The sequence below is a fragment of the Colius striatus genome, chromosome 29, assembly GCF_028858725.1.
Source record: "Colius striatus isolate bColStr4 chromosome 29, bColStr4.1.hap1, whole genome shotgun sequence".
NCBI classification, from domain to species: Eukaryota; Metazoa; Chordata; class Aves; order Coliiformes; family Coliidae; genus Colius; species Colius striatus.
Genome location: NC_084787.1, coordinates 240,162 through 266,573, shown reverse-complemented (window position 1 = coordinate 266,573; position 26,412 = coordinate 240,162). Strand labels below are relative to the sequence as shown.

The window sequence follows — 26,412 nt, the reverse complement described above, 5'->3', positions numbered from 1 at the left end:
GAGCACGCTGGAGTCAATGGTGTTACATAAAGCCCCAAGCCATGAGTCAGTTGGCACCAAATTCAAATGGATGGACAAGTCTTGGGGATCACTAACTGCATCATCTCAGTGGCTTCTGATCTGTGTGTTCAGCACCTTCTCTGGTGGCTGCTGTGGAGAGACACAGGGGAACTGAATCACCTGAGCAGGAGTCAGGTCGGGCTCATTGGCGTGGAGGGTGGCCAGAGCTGGGGAAGGGGCTGGAGCACACTGGGGAGGGGCTGAGGGGGTGTTGAGCCTGGAGGAGCGGAAACTCAGTCACTCCCTGTGACAGGAGGCTGCAGTGAGGTGGAGATGAGTCTCTTCTTCCAAGCAATGAGTGATAGGACAAGAGGAAAGGGGCTGCAGTTGCCCCAGGGGAGGTTGAGGCTGGAGCTGAGGCAGAACTGTTTCCCTGAGAGGGGTGTGAGCCCTGTGCCAGGCTGCCCAGGGAGCTGGGGGAGTGCTGAGGGCTGTGGGTCAGCGCTGGGCTGGGCAGGCTGAGGGCAGGGCTGGGACTTGATGATTTTAAAGGTCTTTTCCACCCAAACTGATTCTCTGAAATGTGAGTGCTTCAGTCAGCCCTTCCTCGGTGTTCCCAGAATAGCTGTGAGTGCTGCTGGGGATGGGAACAGCATCTGTTGCAGTTTGATCATTGTCACCTTTTCCCAGAGTGGAGACAGTCGGTTTTTAGCCTGAACTGGGGGGTGTTTGTGCTGGAGAAGGTGTGCAAGGAACTCTGCAGAGTGGACACTCAGTGTGGGAGGTGCGGGAGCTCCTCACATCCCCACCTCTGGTGCAGAGTCATGTGGAAGCTGCAGTGCCAGGCAGCCACCAGTCCTTTTAGAAAGCTTGGCCTAAAAACTGCTTCCTTGTAGCTGAGACCTGAAGCTCATTTTAACACCTAAAACCCCCTTTGGAGCTTGGCCCTTGGCTGCAGGGGAGGCTCTGGAGGAGGGTGAAGGGTGGCCCTGAAGCACTGGCTGTGTTGCTGGGGAAACAGCTCCCTGCTCTGCACCATGCAGCATTTTCTGAAGCCGTGGCTTTGTGCCTGCAATATTGTTCTGAGCCCTGCTGACGGGGAGCTGCAGAACAACAAGTCACAGAAGGCAGAGCCCTCAGCTTCAGGAGAGACTGCTGCATCTTGCACAGCAAGAGCTGGACAGAAGTGTTCCTGGGGAACTCAGTTTTGACCAGGAATGTGTCCAAACCATGAATGTTACAGGCAAAATGCCTCTTTTTCTGCTCAAGTCCTCCTTCCCCCTCCCCCCAATTCAGCCCAGCTAATGCACATCCATTCATGCCAAATGATCCCAGATTGTGCTGTGTAAATTACCAAGAGCATTTGGTGTGTGCTAATGCTGAAGTAATTTGCCAGGATTCTGTTATGCTCCTTTCCCAAAACCCCAGGACGGTGGGAGTGGGATCTCTAGGGATCACCCAGCCCCTGCTACAGCAGGTTCCCCTGGCTCAGGGGGCACAGGAATGTGTCCAGGGGGTTGGGAACCTCCTGAGAAGGAGCCTCCACACCCTCCCTGGGCAGCCTGGGCCAGGGCTCCCTCAGCTCAGCACCAAAGCACTTGCTCCTCCTGTGCATCTTTATTTTACATGAGCTTTCCAGGTGGCAGCTGCTTCTGCAGGGTGGTCGCACTGGATGATCTCTAAAAGATCCCTCCCAACCCCTACCATTCTGTGATTTCCCTGGCAACTGCCACAGCAGAAGTGCATGTTGTTTTTGCTCCAGCAACCAGCTCTGAGTTGTGTGTGTGTGTGTGTCCAACACAGCACAGGGAGCAGCCCAAGGGCTCTGAGTTGCATCTGCACGCCCGGCGTTCCACCACGCTCAGCTCACACCACTTGGCACTGTCACACACCTTGTTGGGTTATATTATTAGATAGATATATATTTTTTTTTGGCTTTTATTTGGGTTTTTTTTCCACACCAAGTTGTAACTGTCCAAGTTAATCTTGTTTTCTGTTTTGTTTTTACAGTAGAAGACACGAAGGTAAAGAACAAACCACACCCGGGAGATTTTACAGTGACTCCGCCATCGCTTTCCCCTCTGACCTACGTGTTAAAAAATATATCTCTGCACATCTTCAGCTTCCTATCATTTCAGAAGAGTGTTGGAGCTACTCCTATCTGCCCAATAGCCTAAGTCTATTTACCCTGAGCATGTTTCCTTGACGAGAAGTTCATCTTTCAACTAAAGACCACCTTGGTTTCAAGGCTGCGAGGGAAAGGCGTGTGACGGTTGCTGGAGTTCAGCAACGCAGCTGCTTAGTGCAAAAACTAGGATGGGGGATAGATCTGCACTGATTGCCAAGGGAGAGCTTGTTCTCTGGTTTGTGGCTGTTGAGCCACTTATAGAGCACGAGCTTAAAAAGCATTTAGGACAAAGATAAGATCTGCTGGAACCTCAGGCAGAAATCCTGGGGATGGATATGGACCCTGGATCAATGAACCAAGTCCAGGCCTCTCTGTCATGCAAGGCTGAGGAATAAAGAGCTTCAGCTTCTAAGAGGAAGGAAGTTTCAGTGAGTTTCACTGTGAGTGAGAAAATTCAGCTTTCCAAACCCAGTTTCTTGGGAAGAGATGCTGTGTGTTGCCTGCTGACAAAGTGCTGACTGTCTGCACAGAGCCCTCCCAGCAGCTGCTGCTTTACAGGGTGCCTGGAGAGGAAACCCAAGTTGAGACTTACTCACTTCTTCTACTTCCACTAATACCAAGGTGGAAAGGATCACTTTTTTTTCACCAGGGCTGTAAAACTCAGCAGTCAGGTGCTGTGAGGAGTTAAAGGATCTGAATTGGTTTGCTTATAATGCATTCTTTGCATTCCACAGGGCACTGAACAGAGTGGCTGCCTGGGAACAGCTCAGATTTGCAGTCTAGGAGCCTCTTTGCAAGCTCAAGCTCTGTGTTGGAATTCCATTGGAGAGTTTAGGAATGATTTCAGTTTCTCTTTCCACTCAGTTTACCCATAATGTTGACAATCGATTCTTTGCTGCCAATTATCATCCTGACACCGTTCCTGGCTTGAATGTAATAAGAACCCAAACTGAGTTTCCTGCCAGGATGTTACTGTGTTCACCACGAGCCCTAAAGCAGCTGCTTCTGAATTGCTGGAACTCTCCAAACTTCTGTTCTCTAAACTAGAGCCTGCTCAGGGCCAATAGCTTAAATAGCTGTTAACTCAGGGTTAATAGCTTAAAACCTTCCTTGTCAAGGAAGGTTTTCCCCACTTCAGAGGTGCTGCTGAGCACATCCTCCCTCTCAGCAGTCATTCACAACTCAAGAACTAACCCAAGCTGCCTTGAAACTCTGACAAACAACCTCTTAAAAGAGTCTGAAGCATTGTGTAGTGCCAGGCCTTGCCCTGTGTTTTGAGGCCTAGGCTCTTGGGTGACTACAAGGTCATGTGTAGTGGCTGAAGGCTGAATGAAGGGAACTTTTTCACTTCAAACCTCTTGCCCCAGGATACTTTTCCATCTGAGGTTATGCCACTGTAACAGGACTTGGCAATCATGCAGGATTTCACATTTAAAAGAGAATAGCAAGAGTTTCCTTACCAATCAGTGACAGGTTTTGTTTCCTTCCTTGGGCCCTTCATGCACAGGCAGGGTCAAATGAAGCAGAGCAGAGTTTCCCCAGCTGGCCTGTGGTAACTTCCACAAGGTGACCCCTTTGCATTTCAGACACAGATCTCTGAGGTGGCGACCTCACAGCTCCACAAGCACAAGGCAAGTATTTCCTGACACCAGAACTATTTCTCCTCTGAAGGCAAATGCCACTTTGCCCTTGGCTCTCCCCTTTCCCACTCGTGCAGAACTCTAAACCACCTTCACCCGGCAAGGCGGTCGCTGCTCCCCAACCAGCAAAGCAACAGCACCGCGAGAACAAACGGGTCAGGCAAACTACCAATGAAACTAGAGGTTCAAAACAGCAGAATTCAGTGACTTTGGGAGAAGCCCTAAGAAAAAAAGACAGGCCAAATCTGGGTGAATACCAGCAAAGACAGTTTCGGCACAAACACAACTTCCATAAGTGACAAGATAATTGGATTAAAGTCTGCGACTCCATAGTGGTAGTTATACTCATCTCAGTCTGTATTAGGCATGCAATAGAGTGGTTACACTGTTATATATAGTTGTGGTATCTCTTTTTTTGTTGTTTTTAATGCTCTTTAGAGTTTTAGTGCCCTGCAAAAAAAAAAACCAGAAACCAAAAACCAAACGAAACTAAAACTGAAACCAAACCCCAGACCAGGAAAACAAAACCACGTCACTAGAGAACCAATCAGCCGCTGCTTCTCACGAAGGGTTTTAGTTCTAACAGCTAAAAGAAGGTTTCCTTGGAGTCTGTTCTGCCTCAACCTCTGCCTAGTACTCGCTCAGGCTGTGCCATTTGGCCACTGGCTTCCTAGGACTCTCACACACCTCCCGCCAGTGCTCGGCGCCGGCCGCCGTCACGCTGTGGGCGCCCAGGATCAGCCGACCCACCACTTCGTTCTTGGTGGTACGGTCGAAATCGATGACCAGGAACTCGATGCTGATGTCAGGGAGGAGGTCAGCTGGGATGTCATAGATGAAGGACTCGTTGAAGACCGGGTTCAAAGTGCATTTCTTCACGTGAGTTTTCTTCTTGGCGATGCGCTTCCTTCCGTAGTAAACGTTCACCTTCACGTAGGGATCTGCCCGAGGGGAGAGAGAGACTAATAACACAGCCCAGCAAGCACACGGTCCCAGCGTGGTGGGGTGGGACCTGCAGAGCTCCTCCAGCCCCAAACCCCTGCTAAGGCAGGTTCCCCTGGCTCAGGGGGCACAGGGATGTCTCCAGGTGGGGTTTGGAACCTCCTGAGAAGGAGCCTCCACACCCTCCCTGGGCAGCTCCCTCAGCTCAGCACCAAAGCACCTTCTCCTCCTGTGCCAGTGGAGCTTGTTGTGTTCTGTGCCCATCACCCCTTGTCCTATCACTGGACACAACACAGTGTTGCCCCAACCTCCTGACACCCACCCTTTAGATATGTGTAACTATTGCTGGGCCCTGCAGAGCTGCTCCAGCCCCAGCCACTGCTACAGCAGGTTCCCCTGGCTCAGGGGGCACAGGAATGTGTCCAGGAGGGGTTGAGAAGCTCCTGGGAAGGAGCCTCCACACCCTCCCTGGGCAGCCTGGGCCAGGGCTCCCTCACCTCAGCACCAAAGGACTTGCTCCTCCTGTGCCAGGGGCACTGCCTGTGTGCCAGCCTGTGTCTTTTACCCCTTGCCCTGTTACTGGCCGTCACAGAACAAAGGTTCACTTAGATCAGGGGGCACAGGAACGTGTCCAGGTGGGTTTGGGAAGCTCCTGAGAAGGAGCCTCCACACCCTCCCTGGGCAGCCTGGGCCAGGGCTCCCTCACTTCAGCACCAAAGCACTTGCTCCTCCTGTCTCCTCCTTTCTCCAGGGGCATCTATTGTGTTCTGGCCCATCACCCCTTGTCCTGGCACTGGTGACAACAGAAAAGTGTCTCCCCCTAAATGTTGGTTTCACTGGGGTTTTTTAGAGTCCTGCAATAGAGCATTAAGTCTAGTCCATATTCTGGGGTGTCTAGTCCTCCAAAACCAGGACCAAATTTGCTGTCCATTATTGAGTCTCAAGTTGATTCCAACTTTCCCATCACCCTGAAGGAAACTTTGCCAAGAGGGCTGAGAGTCGGTGCCTGTGATCCAGGAGAGCCAGCACAGCTGCTCTCCTCTCCAAACATCACCACAAAGGAGAAAAGTCCCAGCCCCAACTGAATTGTTTCCAATGTCATATGAATTTACTCCTCTGTTCTGAGTCTATTTCTCACACTTGCTCTCTTCCACCTTCCTCTTCCAGGGGCAGGACTCGAGGCGAACGCCGCACACAGCACTCACGCTGTGGATAAGATGCTGCTAAGGGCAACTATGAGTAGCAGCAGGATGGAAGCCCAGAGCCTGCAGAGGCTGGCCACCAGCAACGTGGAGAGCTGCTGCCCTGGGAAAATACTGCCTTTGTAAACAAACTGAAAGGGGCAAGTGTTGGTCTGGCAGTAGGAAGGATTTGGTCACGTTTATGTAACCCACGTGCTGCTGAGCGATGGGTCCGTCACCCTTTAGAAAGAGCCTGAGAAGTGTGTGAAGGAAACCTTCAGAGGGGAAAAGCTCTGAAAAGAAACTTGTGAGGTTTGTCTGTTTTTTTCTTTCCCCTTGTTCTACACATTTAGGGCTGGAGAAAATAGCTTCTACCTGAGAGGCCAGTGATATCCATCTTTGGCAAATGTCTGGCTTTCAGCACCACCACGGTCATTCTCTGCGCCACGGGCTGGTAGGACAAGGAGACTTGGAGCTCCCCTCTGCTAATGCATTTCTGTGAGAAGACAAAAGAAACAGAGCTTATTAGGACAAGATGGTCTTCTGAACAGAGGCAAATGCTGGAGGTCACCAGAATTTCCTTTCCCTGTGCTTAAATGCCTAAAAAGCTGGAAGAAAATCAGACGCGACTTGAAATGTCTCAGCAGATGGAGCCTCTGGCAGAAGCAGCAAGTGGCAGAAGGGAAATCATCCCCCTCCTCCTGCTGAGCACAGGGAGCATCACAACAGCCTCAACTCCTCTCTCCACGAGGGCAAACCTGGGGGGCACTTTCTGAGGGAACAGCAGCTTTGGCTGCTTATAGAGGTCTGCTGTCAGAGGAGTCTGTGGGGTTTGGGAGCTGAAGTTTCATTAGTCTGTGGGGTTCAGGAGCTTAAGTTTCATTAGTCTGTGGGGTTCAGGAGCTTAAGTTTCAGTCCCTTTTGGAGCTTTGATGGCTGAGCACCTCAAATCCTTTAGGTGTGCTTTGCCAGCTTCACCATCAGCTCAGTCTGCAAAGGTCCAGGAGGAAGAGAAGGTAAAACCAGACTCAGTTCAACTTGCTGCCTGTTTCCTTCAAAGAGTAAAACAATATGAAGATAATTAAGTTTTGCTTCCCAGCTGTTCATTAACTTTCATGGAGATGGCACTAATTGAGATGAAGTTGATTTGCTCTCAAGGCAAACAGCATTAGCCATGGGTATGAAATGGTGGGGTGCTGGTGACAGGCCACTGCAACAACTCCAGTAGCAGCCTGGGGGAGGTTTTCACTCCCAGGACATCACCCTCCTCCTGCCCTTGTTGGTGTTGAGTACTGTTAATCCAGCAGAGCAAAAGGGGAAGAGGTTGGTGCCCCCAGATGAAGGGATTTCTCTCACTCCAAAGCAGTGAAGCACTAGAGTAAATGTCACACACTAAATGCTCTGTGGTCATCTCCCAAGAGGTGAAGCTGTTGTTTCACCTGCTGTTAGAGGGAGAACAACAGCACCTGTAAACTTCAGCACAGCCTCCAGGTTCATTTTGGTGCTTTCCTTTCTAACTGAGGAGATTTAAGACAAAAGCTTTCCAAGTACAAGGAACAAAGGCTATTGCTGCTTATGCAGAGTTTGAGGAGGAGAGGAAAGAAATGAGCAAGTTCCTGGCCCTGGAGTGAAAACCCTCAGCATTTTGGCTCTTTGGATACACCCACCTGACACCAGGTAAAGCTGTTTTTCACTACTAATAAATGCTCCACAATTTACATGCTTGGTGAAATCTGTTCCTCATTCAGCATTACTGTCCCTCCCCCACCTCTTTTGAATCTATTACTTCTAAAAGACACAGTCATTGCACTTGAAAAGATGTTGTGAAGAGAACCCAAACCAGCCACTTGCTTTATCATAATGCAAAGCATCCCAAAAGCCTGAGAACAGCAAAAGAATTACCAGAGCTCTGGGTTTCTTGGGATTATTTTGGGTCATTTGCATGGAATCTCCTTTAAATAAGCTGAAAAGGAAATGTACAGTGCCCCACATAGTAGAAAAAAACAAGTTTTTCAAGTAAGTTACTGCTACTCTGGGACTTGATGAAGTATTTTCTGGAGTCCAGCACCAACTTCCCTTACACTGAGGCAGGGAGTGAGCCCAAAAGCCTGTTTGTATTGATGAGCAGCAAAGATAAACCAAGCAAGAGAATAAAAACTCTGAGGAAGCACCTGATCCTCCTACCTGAACCTATCTTCTGAGGCCAGGGAACACCTTGTCCAGTGTAAGCCTGATCTTATGTGCATCACTCACCTTTCCACTTTCCTGGCCTCCCTTCACCTCATTTAGATGTCTACCTTGGACAAAACCACCTTGGACACACTTTGCTGTCAAGTGAGGCAAAAAGGAGTGAGTCATCTTGGGTGGGATTGATGGGAACAGAGTTTAGAGGTTTGCTCCAGGACAAGAGGAATCCTGTCAGACTCTGTTGATGTCAATAAGGACAGGTACAGGTGTCTAACATGGCCAGTCCAAACAAACCTCCCTCCCCAAGTGAGGTTTGTCTTTGCAGATGAGTGTCCTGTCATCACACCAGCTCTTTGATGTGCAGGTGGGGACTTTGCCCCCACATTCAGCATTCTTATCCCAAGTGACCACATCCTGCCAACTAAAAGAGCACAGTGGGGAAAGATGGGTTTCATGGCTAAGGATCTGCAGTACTCCTGCTTCTCAGACCACACATTGCTCCCAGGTCAAAAGAACTGGCACCAAATCACATGCAAAGGGTCTCGTGTGGCACTACACGAAGCCACTTACTTGTATGTTCCTTTTGAGGATCTCCCTGGTCAGCTGAACCTTGCCAGTGCTTGGATCCACCCCTGCAAGGGGCACCATCACCTCTCCAATGACATCATCTCGAGAGAAGCGATCGAAGCTCAGCACAAGGAAGTGAAGCACCAGATCCTGGAGCTGGCTGTAGGGGATCCCATAGAAGGTGAAGGTCTCGTCAAACACCGGCTCCAGCGTCTTGCGCAGGACACGAGTCTTCACTCGGTGCCTCTTATCTGGGAGGATTGTCATCTTGATGTAAGGGTCAGAGCTCTGGGTGTGTTCATCCATCACTGGCAGCCCGTGAGCCTCCTGAATGGTAACCACCAGAGCTTTTTTAGGGAAGTTGTAGTCCACTGAGAAAGTCAGCTCACCCAACAGGACGTCGTCCCCTGGGGAAGACGGGGAGGAGGTTTTGCTTCCTCCCGGGGTGAGGCTTTGATCTGGACTTAGTTCATCTCCATAATCTACTTTTATTGGGAGCTGGTTGACGTGGGGGGCTGCATTTGACCCATCTGGAGCCTTGTCAGAGCCTATTAAACCAGATTCAGCAGCATCCACCAAGAGGTTTCCCCTGGCAGCCTCCTTGGGGGTGCCGCTCTTGTCTCTCCGGATCCGGTTGATCTTCTTCTTGTTACTCAAGGTCTCAGGGTAGATACTGATGCCTTTCAACATGTGAATGAATTTATAAGGTGGGGTTTTGTGCTTCTTTTCTGCTTGCTGGTGACAGCATGTCCACACAAAAACTGTTACTGAGACAGACACCACCAGGACAGTAGCACCGATGAGACCTGCCACGACGGGAGAGACATCTGCAGAGAAGAGAAGGCAGTCAGGGATGAGCCCAGACCTCAGTGGGGAGCCAAGCACCCCTGGATGGAGATGATGTGGGACTGTTGTGGTGTTCACAGTTCATAGGGTCATTATGGTTGGGAAAGAGCTTTAAGGTCATTGAGTCCCAGCCTTCCCCTCACCCTGCCCAGCCCAGCGCTGACCCACAGCCCCCAGCAGCTCAGCCCCACGGGTCTGGGATCCCTCCAGGGCTGGGCACTGCCCCAGCTCCCTGGGCAGCCTGGCACAGGGCTGACACCTCTCTCAGGGAAACAGTTCTGCCTCTGCTCCAACCTCAACCTCCCCTGGGGCAACTCCAGCCCCTTTCCTCTTGTCCCATCCCTGTCTTCTGCAGGTGCAGCACAGCAAGACCTTCCCAGCTCTGGGTGGCAGTTTGCACAAGCATCTGGGAATCAGAGACTCATTTGGGTTGGAAAAGACCTTTAAGGTCATTAAATTCCAGCCCAGCACTGACCCACAGCCCTCAGCTCCACAGCTGTGTGTCTTCTCAGTCCCTCCAGGGCTGGGCACTGCCCCAGCTCCCTGGGCAGCCTGGCACAGGGCTGACACCCCTCTCAGGGAAACAGTTCTGCCTCAGCTCCAGCCTCAACCTCCCCTGGGGCAACTGGAGCCCGTTTCCCCTTGTCCTATCGCTCATTACTTGGGAGCAGAGGCCAACCCCCACCTCACTTCAACCTCTTTCCACGATCACAGTATCAAAGCTTCCCCAGAATAAGCACTTACTTCCTTTTAATTGATATTTTCCCACCTGGGAAACATTTTACACTCCTAAGCCACTTGAACAGTGTTTCATGTGCTAACAATTGGAAGTGGTCACTTGCCTGATCTTGCCAAATCAAGCTGCTGCACTACCAGCAGCTCCACCATCCTTTAACCAGCAGGAAGGGACTAATAAATATGGAAATGAGTAACAAACATGCCCACAGCACTGGATCTGGAGTTATCTGTTAGTAACAAATGGTTGGGTGTTTTCTCCTGGTTCCTCACAGCAGCACAACACAAAGTTTCACACAGGGACAACAACATCCACAACAAACAGGCAGCAAAAGCCTGTGCTTGGATTTAGGGGTTACTTGCTATTTTCTAGAGCTTCTGTCAACTGTTTCCTCCTGTAATGACAAGCCAGGGTGTTCATTTTTAGCAACCATGTTACTTATTTCCTATTTATATCAGTTGGTTTGTGGAGAAGTGTTACAGAGGCACAGGATGAAACCAGCACATTCTCCTGGCATCCTCCAGCAATTCCAGCCCAGGGTCACCGAGGTGATGCTGAAGTTGGAAAGGATGGAGGCTGGAGTGCAGAGGAGACACCAAAAGAGCAGCAAAAGAGGGTCTGTTCAGGCTTAAAAGAGAAGGAACAGGGAGAGATCTTTTTTGCTGCCTTTAATCTCTTGCTGGGAGGTTACAGGGAAGGTAGAGCCAAGCTCTTATTACTTTATGGCTGGTTTAATCATCATTAATTGAGGACTTTTATTAGGAAGCAAGTAAACAAAAGAACCTGCCAGCCCTACATCTCTCCCTTCACAAATCCCAGAAGCTGCTTCCACAGTACAAGGGGGAAAACCCCCAAGAAATCATTGTCATGGCAACAGCTAAAACAGAGCAGGCAGTAAAAGAAAGGTCTGGTTGTCCTGTCATGGTTCTGTGAACTTCCAACCTCACCCCTGAAGCCAGAGGCAGCACCTTGACTTCTGTGTTGACTCTTGTTCTTTTCCCACCTTGACTAGCTGTGGTGGTGAACAGGGAAGCAGAGGAGGCTGCCAGGCTGTGATCTGAATATCTGATGGGCTTGGGGAGAACTGGGGCTTCTCAAGTGAAAACCAGCAAAAAATAAAGAGCAAAACCACTTTGGGTTTGACAAAGCTTTCCCTGAGACTGGAAGTCCTTTGCCATGGTGACTGACTGGAGTGTCTCAGCACAGCCTTGGACTGAGTCAACCAAAGCAAGAGGAATTGATGGTACTGACAAAATAACTCCCTAAAAAACCCCTGACATTGAGTTTTCACTTATCATCCCCTGTTTGAAATGAGCCAAGGGCTCTTGAACAGCTCATCTGGATACAGCTCAGCCATATACATATGAAAAGCTTCAGTGGATATGCAAAGGACAAACCCTGGAACAACCTCACTCTGATCCTCTGTGGCTTGTTGGTATTGTGTGTGATAGAAGCAGCTCTGGCACCTTCATCTCCTGCAGATATAGACAAGAACCAACCAGCAGATTGCACTAGGAAGCACCAAGCAAGTCGTTGTGATCTTCCTTTCCATTTCATTACCTCGAATTTGCCTCCCATCACCTTCCAAAGGGTTCCTCAGCTCAGTTACTTGGCGTGAGGAAACAAGGCCTTGGAGGTTGAGCCCAGCCCACCCCATCTCAAGCCTCTTCTTGCATTAGAAGGCACAGGGAGAGCTCATTCCCTGCTCTGTGTCACCACTCTTTTCCCAGCTGAGGACCCCTACTCCTGTGGCCATTCCTCCTCTTTGCATCATCCTTTAACTGGGATGATTTCAGCTTTCAAAGCAGTTTGCTGTGGGGCAGCATCTATGTGACAGGGCAGCATCTATGTGACAGGGCAGCACCTATGTGCCAGGGCAACACCTATGTGCCAGGGCAACACCTATGTGCCAGGGCACCGTGGCCCATCTCCTCCCTCCAAAAGTCCTTTTGTGTCCCCACTTTGCAGCAGGGACCTTTGTCCTGAATCAAACCCAGCTTTGGGGGATATGGGATCATTCTTTTTCCCAGCTGATGACAGAGACCACTGAAGACTTTCCTTCTCCAACTGCTGTCTGGCAGCTACACCCTAATGGTGGCCAATGCTTCAATGATGACAGCACGTGGCTCTTGGATTCCAGGAAACACGGAGGGCAGAAGGTAAGTGGAGATGTTGTATGTCAGAGAAACGATCCAGCAGGGAGAAATGATTACACAGTGCCTCGGGATGCAGGGGGAATGGAGTGACCCTGCTCTATGGGGCCTAATGCTCTGAGGGGAAGGTCAGGCCCTCGCTGGAGGACAAAGACAGGCATCAATTAGAGTTTTTAAGGGCTGGAGGACCCCCCCCGACACGCAAACACCCACCCCCAGAGCCCGGCACCCCCCAGCCCCAGCAAAAGCACCATCCTCACCATCAACTCCAGAGGATTACTGCACCGCTGCCCCCCCCGGGACCCGCCGCATCGCCGGGCAGCGCTTTGTGCCGCCGATGAGTTGGTAGTTTGTGGCGGCCCCGCACTGCCGCCGTCCCCAGGCCCCGCCTCGCCGGGGCCGCCGGTGCCGCAGCCGCCCCGGCCCCGGGGGAGGCGCGAACAAAGGGCCGGGGCGCGGCGCGGCCGGGCACAGACATCACGTCATGCGGCGGGGGCCGCCCGCACCTGCTGCCGCGGCCCCGCGCCCCGCTCCCGCTCGGTCACCGCGGACGCAGGGACGGAGGGGAGGGTGGAGGGGGGGATAAGGGACGGTGCCAAGGCGGGCGAGCGCGGCTCGGCCTCGGCGGTGGCGGGGCCTCGCCCGGGCGCTCCCCTGCGCGGAGGAAAGGGGCCTGTCCGCGCCGCCCGGGCCCCACTCACCGAAGCCGGGGTGCACGCTGGTGATCTCCGCCATGGCCCAGCCCGGGATGCGGAGCCCGGTGCGGAGGCGCCGCGGTACACGGCCCCCGCCCGGAGGATGCTCGGAGCCCGGGATGCAGGAGCTGCCGACTGGTCCCGATGCGGCGCAGGCCCCGCCCGGCGGCCCGGCCCGCCCTCCCCCCGGCTCCGCCCCGCAGCCGCCCGGCGGTGACTCGGCAAGTGGCGGGGCTCCGGCCGCGCCTCCCGGGCGAGCAGCCGCGGGGAGAGAGGGGGGTGTGCGGGGAGCCGGGGCAGCCAAACGGCGGGGGCGTGCGTGTGGGCTCCGGGGGGAACGGCAGCGGAGCCGATGCGCTCCGCCGGGGAGCTGCGGGTGCCAGCAGTACCGGGCAACCCCTCCCTCACGGGAAGACCCTCCGGGGCGGCGGGGACAGGGACTCGGTGTTATGCAGCGGGGCTGGCGCCCGGTGACATCGCCCAGCAAAGATGGAGGCGGCTGCCCCCGCTGCCCCGTCTAACGTCACGGCGCGGCGGCCGCTCCCGGTCAACGGGGCGGCGGCGGCGCCTCGTCCCGCCCCGCTCCCGGCCAACATGGCGGCGGCGCCTCGTCCCGCCCCGCTCCCGGTCAACATGGCGCCGGCGGCGGCGCCTCTCTCCCGGCCAACATGGCGGCGGCGCCTCTTCCCGCCCCGCTCCCGACCAACATGGCGGCGGCGCCTCGTCCCGCCCCGCTCCCGACCAACATGGCGGCGGCGCCTCGTCCCGCCCCGCTCCCGGCCAACATGGCGGCGGCGGCGGCGCCTCTTCCCGCCTCCCTCCCGCCCAACATGGCGGCGGCGCCTCTTCCCGCCTCCCTCCCGCCCAACATGGCGGCGGCGCCTCTTCCCGCCCCTCTCCCGGCCAACATGGCGGCGGCGCCTGCGCGGCGGGAGGGGCCCCGCGGTGCTTCCGCTTCCCGCGGAGCGGAGCCGAGCGGGCCGGGCCGGGCCGGCGGTGCCCAGCGGCTCAGCCGCGTTCCTGCCTTGTAGGTGGCGCCGCCATGTCGCTGTCGCTGAAGATGCTGCCGTGTAAGAAGAGGAGAGCGGCGGTGGCCGGGCCGCAGAGCCCGCGGGAGCGCGGGGAAGACGGGGAGCTGCCCGGGGCTGGCGGCTCCTTCTCCTCAGCCGGTGCTGCCGATGGCGGCTCCTCCGCTAAGCCCACAGCGGCCGCTCCGAGCGGCGGCTCGGCCTCTCCCGGCCCGGGCGTGTGGAGGGGACCCGGGGACGGAGCGGCGAAGAGCGGGAAGAGGCCTCCCGGGAGGGCGGCCCCGGGCTGCGCTCAGGAGGCGCCGGGCGCGAAGGAGGCCGCGGCCGCCCCGCAGCTCCCTGAGGGCCTCGGCGGGCCCGAAGCGCCGGCGGAAGGTAAATATGTGCGCAGCCGCTCACGGAGCGCGTCCCGGGGGGCTCGGGGGATCCCCACACCCTCAGCCCCTCACAGAGTGTGTCTTGGGGGGCTCGGAGGATCCCCACACACCCTCAGCCCCTCATGGGGGATGTCTTGGGGGGCTCAGGGGATCCCCACACACCCTCAGCCCCTCACTGAGTGTGTCCCGGGGGGCTCAGGGGAGCCCCACACACCTTCAGCCCCTCATGGAGCGCATCTCGGGGGGCTCAGGGGATCCCCACACACCCTCAGCCCCTCATGGAGTGTGTCTCGGGGGGCTCGGGATCCCCACACACCCTCAGCCCCTCACAGAGCGCATCCTGGGGGGCTCGGGGGATCCCCACACACTCTCAGGCCTTCATGGAGCACGTCTCGGGGGGCTCAGGGGATCCCTGCACACCTTCAGCCCCTCACAGAGTGTGTCTCGGTGGGCTTGGGGTCCCCACACACCCTCAGCCCCTCACAGAGCGCATCTTGGGGGGCTCAGGGGATCCCCACACACCCTCAGCCCCTCATGGAGCACGTCTCAGGGGGCTCAGGGGATCCCCACACACCTTCAGCCCCTCATGGAGCGTGTCCCGGGGGGCTCAGGATCCCCACACACCCTCAGCCCTTCATGGAGTGTGTCCCAGGGGATCCCCACACGCCCTGACGTCAAGGGAGACTTGTGTGGGGCTCTGCTGAATCCAGGAGCAGTAGCACTCGTCTGAAGAGAGCGTTTGGTTGTGGGAAGCAGACGTTTCGGGAGGTCAGTCAGCTGTGGGGAGCTTTGCTCTGTGGCAGCGAGATGTGGGAGCTCCTGAGGGAGATGAGACGCATCCACGATGCAAACAGGCCTCACGTTGCAGCAGCCTCTGAACCTCGCTCAGCTGTGTCCCTGTGGCGTGACCACAGCTCAGTGTGTGCTGTTTCCAGGGAAGATGCCCAAGCTGTTTACAGAGGTGGAAATGCATTCACAGAGAGATCCATACCTGCCTGAAAACCAGCCTGCAGCGCAGGAGTCTCCAGTGAGAAGCTCTTTGCAGCCAGCTGTTAGAAATCCCACTGTGATGAAGCCACTGAAGGGTACCAGAGCTGGTGAGTGGCTCCTGCAGACTGACGAGGAGGTTTTGGGGCTGTTTGTTCCGTTGGGTGAGGGTTGTGCAGGGAGCAGACCTGTGACTGAGCTCTGGTGTGCTGTACACCACAGCAGGGGCTGCTTAGGTGCAACATGCACGGTGCCTGGAGTTGTGCAGCTGTTTTGATGCCTTGCTTGGAACACTTCCTTATGGCATCAAAGAGACTGATGAGGCCATTCTCTAAAGTCCATGTAACAGAGATGGAAATACATGACCTTTATTTGTTTGACTCACGTGCCTCAGGTCCTGCACAATTTGGATCCATCGTTGAAAGCCTGTTTCTAGTTGTCATGGCCTTGGGTTGATCTCCTTGTCAGCTCTTGGAAAGCTACTTCCCCTTCAGTGTCTTCTCTTTAAACTCATGCTGTCAGAACATAAAGCGTCTGAACTTCTTAGATGCTGCTTTTATTCACTTTCAGAGGAGCAAGACGGAGAGGATATGGAGAGAAGGAAGAGGAGGAGGAAAGCAACCAAGAGGAAAAGAGAAGGGAGGAATCAAGAGGAGGAGGAGGAGGAGGGATCTTTGTCTTGTGACATCAAGTTAGATGATACCCTGGATCGTACCTTGGAGGATGGAGCTAAACAACATAACCTGACAGTGGTCAACGTGAGGAACATCCTGCATGTGAGTGTGGTGGGACTGTGATGGGCAGCAGGGAGGTGCTCAGCTCTCCTGAGGAGGTGTGGACTAGATGTGAGTGTTGTACTCAGTTCTGTGGTTCATAAAAGACCTGGTAGGCACCACATCCTGATCTAAAGAGAGAACTGTGCATTGTGTGTCTAAGTTACCTGGACCTGGCTGTGTTAGTAGATGTTGATCCATTTATTTACCATGGTGAGTGTACTGTAGGAGCAGTGGAGCTAAAACACGTGTTTCTGGCTCCAGGTGAGGAGATGGAGCCTGTGAACTCCCTGTGTCATTTTGAGTGAACTTATTTCATGGTGAAATCCTGCTGGAGAGTTCCAGTGGTGCATCAGAGATGCATTACTCTTAGTTACTGACCACAGCCAACCTTTTAGCCTCCACAACATGCAGTTAGAAAGGAACTGCAAGTTCACTGGGGTAGTGAAAGTCTAATCCTACTCCTGCATTAGGGGTGGATTTCCATGGATGCCATCAGCAGGGTCTGGACAGCAGTCAGATTTTCCCACAGGATCCAAAACTGAGCTCTTACTGTGGTGTTTTTTGCTGCATCTCACATTGCTCTAACCCAGGTCATCTCAGATGTTGTCCCTTTTACCATTGCTGTGGCAAACAAACTGGAGACTGCCACGATTCTCTCAGTCAGATGTTGTGCAAGTGCAAGAAATTAAAGCCTTTCTCTGTCACATGGCTGTAAATATCTCCCAGGCACCCACCTTCCCTGGAACCTTGTGGTGGTGTAGTCATGGATACTGCTTCTCCACTGCCTTCCCCTGTTCCTTTTAAATATAGAACATGTTTACTAAAATGATGTAGCACCATGTTTCAAAGAGTAGATTATGACAGACCCCAGAGCCTGACTGTTTCAGAAGCCTGTGAGCATTGATTTAAGTTCTCTGTTGCAGCTTCTTTCCTCACGTGGCTGGGGTTGCCACATTTTACTGATGACGTGGAAAGAGGGAAGGAAAGCTGCTGTGGGCTTTTGTTTCTACTGTTTGCTTTCCTTTATTCCATGGAGCATTCACAGAGAACACAGTGCAAATGGTTTTATCACTCCTGTGCTTTATATTTCCTTGTCTGATCACTGAGCAGTTATCAGAGTCCAGCCACAGAGTGTGCTGTCCATGGAACGTTTCTCCATCGTGTTTCTAACCAGTTCATTTTCCCCTTCAAGCCTGTTTCATTTTAACAAACACAGCCTAAAGGATACTTTTTTATGTGTATGTCCCTGTAGGAAGTGATCACAAATGAGCATGTGGTTGCCATGATGAAAGCAGCCATCAGTGAGACAGAAGATATTCCTCTGTTTGTAAGTAAAAAGCTCTTTCAGTCTTGTTTTCCAGTTGTTCCAAAAGCAGGATCCCTTCAGCAGTCTCTCTTGGGCCATGATGTGCTATGGAGAGTCTCTCTCTCCCTGTGTATGAGTGGAAATGGTTAAACAGAACAATGAGAGGTTGTTTTTGATGTCTAAAAGGTCATGATTTATAAAAGAAGAGTCTTGTAGTGAAGATCTGCTGGGAAGAAGTTTGCAGCTGAGGCAAATGGCTGAATGAGTTGTTGTTTTGTCTTTGTTTTTAAACTCCCAGGAGCCCAAAATGACACGTTCCAAACTGAAGGAAGTTGTGGAGAAAGGAGTGGTAAGTACTGTCATCTGCTTCTCCAATCACATCCCTCCCCCTACACCCATGGCTGCCATGGTTGGGTCTTTTTTAGAAGTCTCAAGTGTGCTTTGGTGTGGTTTATCCTTAAAATGCAAAAGCCCCAAAAGCTGAAACAGTGTAAGAGAGAATGGAAATGAGCAGAACAGAACCAGAGGCTGCAGTGCCTTGCCACTCTCCATTATACTGAAGTTAATCACACTTCAGGGCCTTTAGAAAGCCCTTTTGGAAGCCTGTTGGCACTTTGCTGGTGCCTTGCAGAACAAGCCCTCAAGCTGAGGTACGTTTGATTTGCTAGATTGCCTGAGCTGTGCTTTTCAGAGACAGTTCACTTGCTTTTGCTCTCTTTAGGTGATCCCAACGTGGAATATCTCTCCCATTAAGAAGGCAAATGAGGTGAAGGTAAGTGAACTGCTGCTGGGGAAACTGGAGACCATAGCAGAGGCACCCTGTTGAGCAGGGGAGTCTTTTGGAGGGGTGGAGCAGACTCATGTCTTGCACATTGAGAGTATTGGTGCAACCTTGCCTGTTAAAACTTGACACCTTCTGTTCTGTTTGCAGCCTCCTCAGTTTGTGGACATTCCCCTCGAGGAAGATGATTCATCTGATGAAGAATACCAACCTGATGATGAGGATGAGGATGAGACTGCAGAAGAGGTACATGCAGCTTGTACAGAGATCTGTCCTGTTCAGCAGGGAGCTGTGTGTTTGAGGCAGCAGAACCCTCTCTTTAACACGTGAAGGCTTAGTCGTCCTTCTGGGCCTTGTAGTAATCTTTCCTCAGTTCATTTTGACTGAAAAAGGAGTCTTTGGAATATTAATTGAAAGAGGGTTTGATTGTAGCATGATGATTTGATTGCTTTCTGCAACTTTTGTGCTGTAGAGCTTGCTGGAAAGTGATGTAGAGAGCACTGCCTCCTCTCCTCGGGGAGCGAAGCGGTCGAGGACGAGGCGGTCGTCTGATGAAGAAGGAGGGACACTCTGTGAGGTAAAACCTGCAAGAAAGTTTTGCTTCCTCTTTACAAAACTTCCAGTCAGTACTCCTAAGTTATTCATGCAAAAGCCAAGAATACATATTATTGCTTAAAGGCACCATGTGGCTTTAGAGTCCTGCTGCTGCTTCTGCAAGGAACCATGACTCTTGCAGAAGGAGCTTCTGAGTACATGAAGCACCACTGGCAATGGAAACAATCAGCTCTTCTTCAGACAAGGATTCTTTTTCTTATGGCTTTTGAGAAGAGTGCAGGAGAATTTGCTTTCTGTGCTTGGCTTGAGGAGGAACAAGTGATTTCTCATAAAAGCATAACGATCTGGTGACTGTGCAGTGTGGGGAGAACTGAGTAGCAGGAGACAAGGATGAGAAAGTGACTGTGAGAGCTGCCCACTGACACTGTGGCATCAGGGCACTGATATGTTGATTATTCCCATGGGTTTGGGTTTTTTGGGGAGTGTGTCACAATTACTGGTGTCCAGGTTTTTCAGCTCTGGTGATGTTGAGACTGATACTTAAATCTTCCAAATGCCTCCTTTCCTGCAGGTCTTTTGAGCAGTAAATTGAGTGTAATATGAGGAATCCATTCTCTTATGTAAAACATTTCTGTTGTGATCAAGGTCAAGCAGAAAGAGAAATACTCTGTCCTTGGAAGTCTTGTGTTCTAAGTAAAACCTTTTAACACAAAGACCTTTTTAATTAGATGGAGAAAGTTCCTGCACCGCTTGTCAGACATATTAGTGCTGAAGTAGTTCCCATGGGACCTCCACCACCTCCTAAACCAAAGCAAAGCAAAGACAGCACCTTCATGGAGAAGCTGCATGCAGTGGATGAAGAGTTGGCTTCCAGCCCAGTGTGCATGGATTCATACCAGGTACTGGCTTGGGGGGAAGTGGCAATAACATTGTGTTAGTTTGAGGGAAGTTTGTTAGAAGGAAAGTAGCTTTCTGCTGTTCTCTGCTATTCCTCTTAGTGCATTCAGCTCTTCTTTTACAACCTCAAACAAGTAGTTGAATCTCCACAGTGTGCAGGACATCTGCCTGGTGAGAGAACAGAGGAGGCTGTTAGCAAAGTGTTATTGGTGATGTTGACTTTGTTTCCTGTACCACAACTGCACTCTCTATTCTCACAAATCTCTCACTGGCTTTGCTTTGACTGTTAAGTGTAATTCTCTTGACATCTTACATAACTAATGAAAATAGTTTTCCTTTTGAAAGATATCCTGCCAGCTTAGTTGTGTTTTGCAGGAAGCTTGGTTGTGAAGAGAACCACTGTTTTGTGTTGATAACCAGCAAAATATCACTGATCTGTGTTAGTGTGCAGGGCTGAGGAGTCCTGAGGAGACACTCCTGTGCTGCTGCTGCTGCTGGAGATCAATTTCACATAGTGAAAGGAGCAAACAGAGTAAAAGACACAGGAAAGAATGAATCCTGCTAGTGGAGATTTGCTTCTTGTAGCAACTGAGAGATAAATGGACACTAACATTTATAAACAGCAGCAGTTTGGTAGTGAGGGTAGTTCCTGGACTGAAGCCAAATGTTTCTTTGGGGCAGGAATCTTACTGTTTGGGGTGTTGGACTAGTTTTTTTTAGCTGGGCTGAAAACCTCACTGCTGGAGGCACTGAGAAAAGCAGAGACATGTCAATTCCACTGTGCTTTTCCTTCACCTTTCAGCCCCTGGAGGACAGCCTCATCGCCTTCCGCACCCGATCCAAGAGGCCTCTGAAGGACGTTCCTCTGGGGCAGCTGGAGGCTGAGCTCAGAGCCCCAGATATCACCCCTGATATGTATGACCCCAATACTGCAGATGATGAGGAATGGAAAAGGTGGCTTGGAGGACTCATGAATGATGATGTGGAGAATGAAGGTATTTGAGAGGTGTTTTGTTGCTCTTTGCTGCCATTGGGAGTTACTTTGGAAGCCTGGAGCTTTCTGCTCCATAGGCCCTTGCTTAGAAAGCTCAGAGCCATTCTTCATGAGTTAGAACACTTGAGCCTCTGTTTGTCCTGTCTGCCTCCTTTGGCTTTACTGATTGTGATGCCTCTGAAGGTGCTGACAACAACAGCCATTGTCTTGTTTAGCAACATGCATGTGTTTGCATACCATCAGCTTTGCTGATGTTCTCTCAGGAGATGTGTGAGGGTTTTTCATTGCAGGTGTCTCACTTGCAAATATTTACTAGCCCAGCACATGCAGTAGCAAATGCAAATGATGTGTTTCAGCCCTTAATCTGCTGTGCTGTGTCATGAAGCACTGATACACCTGAATCTGAGTGTGTGTCACTCTCCACATCAGGGATGTGACTTGTTCTGCTATAAACAACTAGAAACAAGAACTTTGGGGCTTGACTTGCTTTTGTCCTGAATTTGCCAGGTGCTTACAGTTGTGTGAATGGAATATAAACCACAGATTAGAACAATACTTTGTCATTCCTTCTAAATTTAGCTGAAACTCAGGCCACAAGGGAATAAATCCAGCTTTTCTGAGTGGGAACAGCTGGTTTGAAAAGAGGATGGGCTTGAGAGCACCTCAGTGAAAACCCATACAGTTAACTTCAAGCAGTAATCCTGGTCCTCTTTGTGCCAGGTCAGGGAGTAAACAAAGTGCTCCTGCTCCTGGCAGCTGATTGGTTTTGGGACAGGGTAATGACACCTCCAAACATGCTTCTTCTTAGATGAAGCAGACGATGATGACGACCCTGAGTACAACTTCCTGGAAGATCTGGATGAACCAGATACAGAAGACTTCAGAAATGATCGTGCTGTGAGAATTACCAGTAAGTCCTTTGGGAATCCCACCTCCTTTTCTTGTTAGGGTTAGTAATTGAAGCTTGAAAAGTGTTTTCCTGCAAAGGTTTTGCAGTGTAGGCTGATTTTAAAAGTGCCACTTTCCCTCTCCTTGAGGAAGCAACTTCATATTACAGAGTAATTAACTTGATAAAACCAGTTTCTTGGAATCAAAACAGTCTCAGATGAAGCTTTGAAGGCTCAAAGGGATGTAGTATCAGGGGCTTTTCCTTTTTGATCCTCTCTTTGCAAGAGGAGGGTTTCCCTTTGCCAGAGGGGTTCCTGTAATGATGTGATATGCTGACAGGATTGCCAAGTGCTTCTTGGAAAGTGAATCTTCATACTTGTTTTTTTTCACTTCACTTGCAGAGAAGGAAGTGAATGAACTCATGGAGGAGCTGTTTGAGACAGTAAGTGATAGCTCTGAAGCACAGATCTTTCTCAGCCCTGACATGAAATCCCTAAAGCCATAAAGGGGGGTGGTCACTGTGTAATCTTTAGCCTTGGGAAGGAGCAAATATAGGAACATCCTCATGGAGAGATGTCTGTGGTAAGAGAACCACCATGAGCTTAATTAGCTAAAGACAGTTGATGGTAAATGAACTACTTGTGCTTTCTGTTCCTGACTGTTCCAACACCTTTGCTGTCAGTTTCAGGATGAGATGGGCTTCTCCAACATGGAAGATGAAGGTCCAGAAGATGAAGACAACGTTCCAGAGTCACGGCCAAACTTTAACACACCTCAGGCACTCAGGTGGGAACAGAAGCTGCTAAAGGTGAACTCTGGCATGAGTGTTGTCTCCTTGTTTATGGGGCAGATCAGCTCAAGATCAAGCTGCATCTGTTTGGGAAAGGAGCTAAAATGAAGGCTGGGGTTGCTTGATACTCTCTCTGGGATGAGCAGTACCAGAGGGGAGTGCAGCAATTCCCAAACCAGCTACAGACTTAAAAGCAGGGAAACTTCATGTTCTCTCAGCCTTTGTCACTGATAATGTCTGGCTGTATTCATTTGTCTTTGGTGAGCTGTTCTCCTAGTTGTTTCTTCCCCAATTTTACCTGTATACAGGCTTCTTAAAGTTGCTGTGTTAGGTTTATTGGTGGGTTTGGTTTTGATACCCTACCTTGCATTAGAAGTATCATGGTGCAACTTTACTTACCACTGACTTGAGGCCTATGAAGGCTTCTGTGCATCTCAGCTTGTTATTAAATAAGGGGATTATTCAATCATGTGCTTATTCTCTTTCTACCTGCCTGATCTCCAACAGATTTGAGGAGCCTCTGGCCAATTTGCTGAATGAGCAACACCGGACAGTGAAGGAACAACTTGAGCAGCTGAGAATGAAAAAATCCTCCATCAAACCACCACAGGAGATAGAAAAATCAAAACCTCCAAATGAGAAGCCTCTCCAGAGCCTTGTTCTGGATAATACACAAAGAAAGAGGCTCCAGCAGCAAATGCAGCAGGTAAGAAAATGTCATGTGGTCTGACCCAACGAGTGCTGTATACTGTGGGGGGATGGGGGAGGCCAATGAATCCCTTAGTGAGTGGGAAAAGCTGCAGTTGAAGATGGAGCTTTAACAGATTATATTTTTCCACCCTGAAAGACAATTTGAATTCAAAGCATAAAGCTTATTTCTTGGCACCTGTCTTGTTCTTGTTGGATGTAGCTGCTGAGGCCTTGTTTGAATTCTGCCACTTGTTAAAATGACTGAGAGCATTACTCTTGATGTAGTTTGGATTCTCTTATTCCTCCTCCCAGCACACAAAACTGTGTAACAGTTCCACTAGGACATCTTTAAAGCTGTCAGCAGCAGGGAAAAAGCTGTACTTGGACATTTTTTCCCATGTCCATACAAAGTTCAAGGGGGCTCCTGCTCAAAACCTGAAGCTTTGTCCCCATGAGACTGAGTTGATGGCAAAAGGCCACTGGTTTGGTGTGAACTTGATCCAAGCCTTGCTGGGTAGTCATTTATTATCCTCTATACCTCATACAGTGTCCTGTCTTGGTTTGTGGCTGCAAAGGAAGGGACACAGACCTCTCAAACACGAGCTGAAGAAATGGGTGTGAGGAGTAGACAGCCTTTGCAATCAACCACAGTGGTGTTTGATCTGGCAGCTGAAGTCATTGTTTCTCCAGCTAATTAGAAAATGAGTTATCCTTTCTCTCCTTCTCCTGATGATGAGGCTTTGGCACAAAACATGGGAAACTGCCCTCAAACAGAAGCTGTGTTCAGACATCTGTGGTCAGCTTCCTGCCAGTGGCTACTGAAATTTCCCCTCAGCTTTCTGTAGTAGCTCTGAAGTCAGAATGTGATGTTTTTAGTGTGCTCAGGAGATATTTCTTGCCCCTCTGTACTTCTGTTTCTAATTTGCTTGGATTTCTGACACACTGGAAACAAAAACCCCACTTGTTTTGGTTTTATTCTTTAAGCACGTGCAGCTGCTGACTCAAATCCATCTCCTTGCAAGTTCCAACCCTGCTTTAAGTTCAGAGGCCAGTACAACCAGGATGTTTTTGGTAAGGATATCTCTAAAACCAGAGCCACCTGAGTTTTTACTGATTGCTGGAGCTAGAGACCTTAAATTTGGTTTAATTGTTCTCACTGGATTGAAACTGAATAAGGGAGGGGTGGTGTTAGCCTGCTGTACTTAGAGAAGTGATTCCCTTTGTGCTTGGAGTTGACATGTCTGTGGGTTTCTTCCCTGTTTTCTTGGAAACACTGAAAACAGAGTTAACAAACCCAGAGGTTTTTGTCCCTCTGACCAATCTGTGACCTGGAAAGCTTGTGGAGAACAGGGGAGCTGAGTAAACAATACCAATAAATCCCTCTGATTGTGGGCATTGTAAATCTAGGAACAAAGACCTCTAACACTCTTTTTTTTTTACCCCTGTCACTTCAGCTTTGCCTGTTTGGCTTTGCATGACCTCTGTTTGCTCTTTGCCTTCCACTTAGAGGCATTTCCTACAAGCATAACCCTCCCTGTGTCTGCCTTTGCAGAGTGAGCTTGGGAACTTTGCTCGAAGCTCGACCCTCCTTCGCCAGCCTTTCAATCCAAAGTTTCAAACCATGTTCCAAGCCTGTAACTTGAAGGGAGCTCTGCAGCTCATTGAAGACTTTCATGCCCAAGTCCAAGTTGACTGGAGCCCTCGCAAAGCTGTCAAGAAGAGTGGTGGGTGTCTGAAGGGCCAAGAGGTGGGGGAAACACGTGCAGTGGGAGTTGTTTTGGGCTGTGTGTTCTCCAGTTCTTTCAGCTTCCTGGAATGAGTTCATTTTTGAATGTTGGAGTTTTAGCTAAAACCATCTCCTTTGACTGTCTTTTTCCTTCATAACTTTCTCTACTGTCTTTGCAACTTTCTCTGGGCTGTTGGCTTGCATTTGATGCCATCATCCTGTCATTTGTTGTTCTGCTGGTGATATTTTGAGCTGCAGAAGCCCATCAACAGAACAGTGGAAGTGGAAAGAATTTGTTCCAAATGTGTTGACTAACACAAACCTTTGTGTTCCCTTCACTGGGGTGTTTCTGTGCAAAAAAAGAACCCTCCTCAAAACTGTTGGTTCCAAATGTTTGTGATTTTTCTGCTCCCTGGGAGAGAATGAAGTGGCTTGAAATGGAGAGAGCTTTTTACAAGTGCTTGGAGCAAAAGAAGAGATGGGAAGGGGGAAGTGATTTGACCTTGTGCTGATGTGAACTTGAAGGTGAAAGACATGAAATGTGCAAATCCTAAAACCCAGGGAGCAACTCTCTCATTTTGTAACCAAAGGAAGTAAAAGAAGCAGTGCTCTGGAGCCAGCTGTGTGAAGCACATGAGTTCTCCATGTGTACATCTGTATTTACCTGTCAATTCTTCTTCCCAGCCAGTGAATTTCCATGTTTGCCAAAGCAAGTGGCGTGGATTTTGGCAACGAGGAAAGTCTTTATGTATCCAGAGTTACTGCCAATATGTTCCTTGAAAGCAAACCCTCCTCGGGACAAGATTGTCTTCACCAAAGCAGAGGACAAGTAGGTGCTTGGAATTCTTGACTGAAATGCATATTACATGAGACTCTTGTGTTGAGGAGCACTGCCAGGATGCAAACTTCTGGGGTATCCTATTGTGCAACAGCACACCCAAAGAGCAGTTTGCCAGAGTGACTAAAAGGCTTTTTCTCTCTCCCCTTCCTTCTTCTCTTCAGTTTATTAGCTTTAGGTTTGAAACATTTTGAAGGGACAGAGTTTCCAAAGCCTTTGATTAGCAAGTATCTCCTGCCAACAAAAACTGCCCACCAGCTCACAGTAAGAATCAAGAATCTCAATATGAATCGAGCCCCTGACAACATCATCAGAGTAAGTGATGCACCCAGCTGATTTGTCTCTCTGGGTGGTGGTTTGTTACACAAGGAGAGATGTGCTCTTTGTTCCAGGGGCCTTTTTGGATCTGTGCTCATGCTTTCTTAAAAGAAAATGTCATCCTTTTATGAGCAAGGAGCCCAGGCTGCCCAGGGAGGGTGTGGAGGCTCCTTCTCTTGGAGGTTCCCAAACCCACCTGGACACGTTCCTGTGTGACCTGATCTAGGTGGGACCTGCTTTGGCAGGGCTTTGGCCTGGATGAGCTCTAAAGGTCCCTTCCAACCCCCACCATTCTGTGATTTCTTCAAAAAGCCCTCACCCTCTGTACTCTGCAAGTACTCCTGTTACTGTTTGGACCCTTTAGCACTTGCAGACAGCCCTAGTAT

General features: G+C 50.6%; 2 protein-coding genes across 5 annotated transcripts in view; one reads left to right on the top strand and one right to left on the bottom strand.

The window, feature by feature from the left end:
* Positions 1-1,893: 1,893 nt before the first annotated feature.
* SYT11 (synaptotagmin 11) lies at positions 1,894-13,744 on the bottom strand. Of its 2 annotated transcripts, none has more exons than XM_062016340.1 (4): positions 13,082-13,744; positions 8,649-9,472; positions 6,264-6,387; positions 1,894-4,709 (listed from the first exon to the last, which is right to left on the bottom strand). In XM_062016340.1, exons 1-4 carry the CDS (start codon positions 13,113-13,115, stop codon positions 4,399-4,401), a joined length of 1,293 nt encoding a protein of 430 aa, XP_061872324.1. In that variant the 5' UTR covers positions 13,116-13,744; the 3' UTR covers positions 1,894-4,398. The 2 variants fall into 2 exon arrangements, with proteins under 2 accessions (XP_061872324.1, XP_061872325.1); XM_062016341.1 differs by having other exon boundaries at positions 6,267-6,387.
* Positions 13,745-14,045: 301 nt separating this feature from the next.
* GON4L (gon-4 like) overlaps positions 14,046-26,412 on the top strand; it is a 24,534-nt gene continuing 12,167 nt past the window's right edge. For all 3 annotated transcript variants that reach the window (XM_062016010.1, XM_062016009.1, XM_062016008.1), the window contains exons 1-18: positions 14,046-14,478; positions 15,416-15,577; positions 16,038-16,243; positions 17,496-17,570; positions 17,848-17,898; positions 18,271-18,321; positions 18,481-18,576; positions 18,803-18,907; positions 19,614-19,784; positions 20,585-20,777; positions 21,585-21,686; positions 22,066-22,106; positions 22,347-22,450; positions 22,962-23,160; positions 24,129-24,215; positions 24,697-24,868; positions 25,555-25,699; positions 25,873-26,023. In XM_062016010.1, the coding sequence (XP_061871994.1) occupies positions 14,118-14,478; positions 15,416-15,577; positions 16,038-16,243; positions 17,496-17,570; positions 17,848-17,898; positions 18,271-18,321; positions 18,481-18,576; positions 18,803-18,907; positions 19,614-19,784; positions 20,585-20,777; positions 21,585-21,686; positions 22,066-22,106; positions 22,347-22,450; positions 22,962-23,160; positions 24,129-24,215; positions 24,697-24,868; positions 25,555-25,699; positions 25,873-26,023 (2,472 nt within the window). In that variant the 5' untranslated portion in view covers positions 14,046-14,117. The remainder of the gene's footprint in view (positions 14,479-15,415; positions 15,578-16,037; positions 16,244-17,495; positions 17,571-17,847; positions 17,899-18,270; positions 18,322-18,480; positions 18,577-18,802; positions 18,908-19,613; positions 19,785-20,584; positions 20,778-21,584; positions 21,687-22,065; positions 22,107-22,346; positions 22,451-22,961; positions 23,161-24,128; positions 24,216-24,696; positions 24,869-25,554; positions 25,700-25,872; positions 26,024-26,412) is intronic.

Bases quoted from the DNA above. Each gene is read 5' to 3' on its own strand.
- SYT11 (XM_062016340.1), bottom strand. From the start codon at position 13,115: ATGGCGGAGATCACCAGCGTGCACCCCGGCTTCG. The intron at 6,388-8,648 runs GTAAGTGGCTTC...GTCTTCTCACAG, and splicing joins TCCTCAAAAGGAACATACAA to AAATGCATTAGCAGAGGGGA. The intron at 4,710-6,263 runs GAAGCTATTTTC...CCCCTCGGGCAG, and splicing joins TATCACTGGCCTCTCAGGTA to ATCCCTACGTGAAGGTGAAC.